Source organism: Miscanthus floridulus, chromosome 6 (genome assembly GCF_019320115.1).
Source record: "Miscanthus floridulus cultivar M001 chromosome 6, ASM1932011v1, whole genome shotgun sequence".
NCBI classification, from domain to species: Eukaryota; Viridiplantae; Streptophyta; class Magnoliopsida; order Poales; family Poaceae; genus Miscanthus; species Miscanthus floridulus.
The window spans coordinates 70,145,441-70,148,780 of NC_089585.1; the positions used below are offsets into that span (position 1 = coordinate 70,145,441).

The following is a 3,340-nucleotide window of genomic DNA, read 5'->3' on the forward strand; positions in this document are numbered from 1 at the left end:
TCTTGTTTTGCACAAGGCTAGAAGTAGGGAGATACCAAGCTACAATACGTTTTTGTCACTTAATACAGAAGTGCTGGGTTTAGGGTTAATGTACAATGGCAGGGCAAATGGACCAAACAAAGATTGTATTTGGTATGGGAGTATTTATGCGATTTGTCGAGTGGAGCACTGGCGTTAATGTTGTCATATTCATATCAACTCTGTATAGTTATGTAGTTATAATATTTCAAGAAAATCCTGTAGTTTCTACTTTCTACTCTCTTGCAATGCGTGAGAGGTAATTGCTTCTGTTACACCTGATGTTTCTGTGTTGTGTATTACCATCCTTGACTGTTACAGGTTTATCTGAGCATCTCTTACAGAAACAGGCAAGTGGGTGAGACATCTTGCTGAAACTAATCATCTTCAACTACATTCATATTACCTTTAAGCTATTTCTATACAATGACGATATTTATATTGAGAACATAACACTTCGATGAAAACACTGATGTAGGAGTAAGCAGAGATTGCGGTGCCATCCAATGGAGGGAGAAATCTTGTGGCTCAGTAGTCGTCAAAATAACTCGGCAGCGACTCATCTTTTCTGGACTTGTGCCTGCTGAGGATGGACTTGAGAAACTTCTTGCTCTTCTTTGGGGTATGCTCACCATCCTTTGAGTCGTTGCTCCTGTCAGCCTGTGACCTCAGTGGTGCCAATTTCTTGGGCTGTGAGGTAGCCTGCATTTTAAGCAACAACAGATTAAAATGTCTCAGCATAAGTATTAGAGTATCATTTCTTGGAAGATTCCATCACAAGCCCATGTGATTTACCTGAACCCTGACGCTTGATGTCTTGAGCAAGGATGCCTTCTTTGAGAGTGATGCAGACCTTGTCAGTGGAGTTGTCAAAGGAATTGGTGATTCTGATCGCTTATCTGCTTTTGCAGAAACAAATTGAAGGTTAAGCATGACTGATCTTGATATACAACTGTAGGGGCAGATCAGGAGCCTCGTTCTAATAATCTCCTGTAATTGCACAGCTGGAATGAACTGCACAGATGTTGATTATTCTACCTCTGTTGGTGGGTATAGCAGTCTTAGATGGTGCCATGGAATGTGCACGATGTGCTGGTGATGCTGAACGTGCACGCTGTGAAGGTACTCGGGCAATTGATTGCACCTTTCTGCAAACAGTAAAAATTTCGATTGTCAACCTACCTGCAAAAGGAAAGAACGAGGGGGAAGGCAGTCCAAGCTTTTGGTTGTGCATCCTGGACTGACCTGAATGAAGGCTGCTTCTCTTTAGCTTTTGTTTCTGCTGCTAGCACAATACATTTCAGGTCAGTAGGAAGTTGACATATATGGTACTTCATAGGCCTATTAATTGAAGAAGCGGTGAAGACTTTCTACTAGATGTTATGGTGCATTCTTACCACTGAATACTTGATGTATCTGAGAAGCCCTGTTTGTGACCTTGTTCATTTCCCTGAAGTTGGGCACGGCACTGGGCATTGACTGGTCTCCAGCTGCAATTGCCAAATGGATTTTAGATATCTTGCCAAAGTTAATTACAAGTCATTCCTTGCGTTCATAATGTGCTGACAAGTTACAGTTGAGATACGAAACAAAGAATAGGATAGCTATACTCTTTTACCTGGCAAGATGTATCTCTTGTGATACTTAGGGGCAGTGATCACCAAGGATTGCTGTGAAAGGCCCTCTCTGTCCATACAGGCTTGGCTAACTTGAGTTCTCTGAAACCAATCGCTTCATTAGTAGTTCAAAAAGAGAGACGACTGGACTAATACAGATTCTAGGATGAGAAGCCTTTTGAAACCTGCTGGATGCCGGAGATCCGGAGATTGGCGACTGCGACCTCATTGAACCTTTGATCGATTAAGCTGGAGACCTTGAAAGAGATGGACCCCAGGTGGTCAACCGTGTTGACAAGGGCCTTCACGGCATACTCCTTGAGGTTCTTTGTCACCCTATGCAGATAAACATCCAGACCATCAGTAAATTCGGAGCAACATAAGCCAGAATGTGTGAAAAAAATTCAACTGCAAGTGCATTCTGCTTGGAATTTTGCTTGATGATCTCGTGCGGGAAGCAGGAGGGAGGGATATGCGTATGACACATACGCCTGCTTTTTGTCTTCTTGCATGTAGGCAAGTTCAAAGTACTCTGCCGCGGAGTACAGCTGCGACCTCAGTGTCTTGAGATCCTGCACTTGGAAAAGCAATGTGGCCTTGTTTTAAGTGGTCAACAAGCAAGATATGTAGTAGTGTTTTTGGAAAAGCTGGAAGGGAAACGAAACGAGATGGAGAAGAATGCAGCGAGGAACACGAATCTGGTGGAAGGATGAGCCGACCTTGATGGTTTCAGAGAAGGCGAGAGTCTCCTGCATCTGCATCTCCTCCAGCGTGCTGCTCATCCCCACAACACCGGGGCCTCTGCTCTCGAAGGCGAAGGACCCTACTGCTTCCACCATTGTTGCCAGCAAAACCAACTCCTCTGTTGATGCTTTGCCTCTATTCCTGTTTCGCTCTTTGACCACAGAGCCAGATGGGGGTGGAAGCCTGGAGCAAGCACGACGAAGAAGGCGAGAAGCAATGATGGGGTGGAACTCAACGCCGTGCTGGGAAGAAGACCATGGCGGAAGAAGAAGGTGAGCATGTCATGAGCACGACAGATATTTAACTAGTACTATAGGAGCAGTTGTGGTGATGCTCCTGCAGCGGCAGCATCAGGTACATATATGATATAATAATGCAAGTTAAGGCAAAGCCAATGTGACAAGCGATGACTGCTGCAACTACTTATCTATTGAAAGGTGTTTTGGTGACCTGGTGAATGAACTGCAAACATGGTAAATTGGATGGCCCTTACTCCTGAGTACTTGCTTAGTAGTATTACCGTTACTCAGTCCCCACATTACGCTGGCAATCAATTCCAGCATAGGAGTACTATCATCAGCTCATCATGTCGAGTGACCCCTACATCCACTGCCACCAACAGTCACAATGCCTGATACGTACAGCAGGGTGAAGTGAAGCTGGTATGGTAGAGCTGGGCACTGGTTTACAGCAGTGTTTAGTTGGTTAAGCAGTCAGGATGGATGGGTCTCACTCTTACACCGACTGCGGTGGAGCAGGATGAAAAGCTCCCAAGGATGAGATGAGATTTCGTTCGTTGGGATGCTGAACTGAACACTTCTTTCTTACCTTTCTTCTCTTTCTATCCCTGTGCTGTGCATGGCGGCCATCATTTCTGCCCATGCATATGGACCCACCTTACCTTATGGGTTTTTTTCCCTTTTTGAGGGAAAAATGAAAACCAAACCTCCTTATGAATCATC

The 3,340-nt window shown here is 44.7% G+C and overlaps 1 protein-coding gene across 1 annotated transcript; it reads right to left on the minus strand.

Moving 5' to 3' along the window:
• Positions 1-288: 288 nt before the first annotated feature.
• On the minus strand, positions 289-2,752 carry LOC136456109 (putative protein ABIL2). The gene is made up of 9 exons (XM_066455888.1): positions 2,354-2,752; positions 2,124-2,206; positions 1,820-1,970; positions 1,637-1,736; positions 1,416-1,508; positions 1,264-1,300; positions 1,057-1,166; positions 814-917; positions 289-720 (listed from the first exon to the last, which is right to left on the minus strand). Exons 1-9 carry the CDS (start codon positions 2,471-2,473, stop codon positions 547-549), a joined length of 972 nt encoding a protein of 323 aa, XP_066311985.1. The 5' UTR covers positions 2,474-2,752; the 3' UTR covers positions 289-546.
• Between the last annotated feature and the right edge of the window lie 588 nt (positions 2,753-3,340).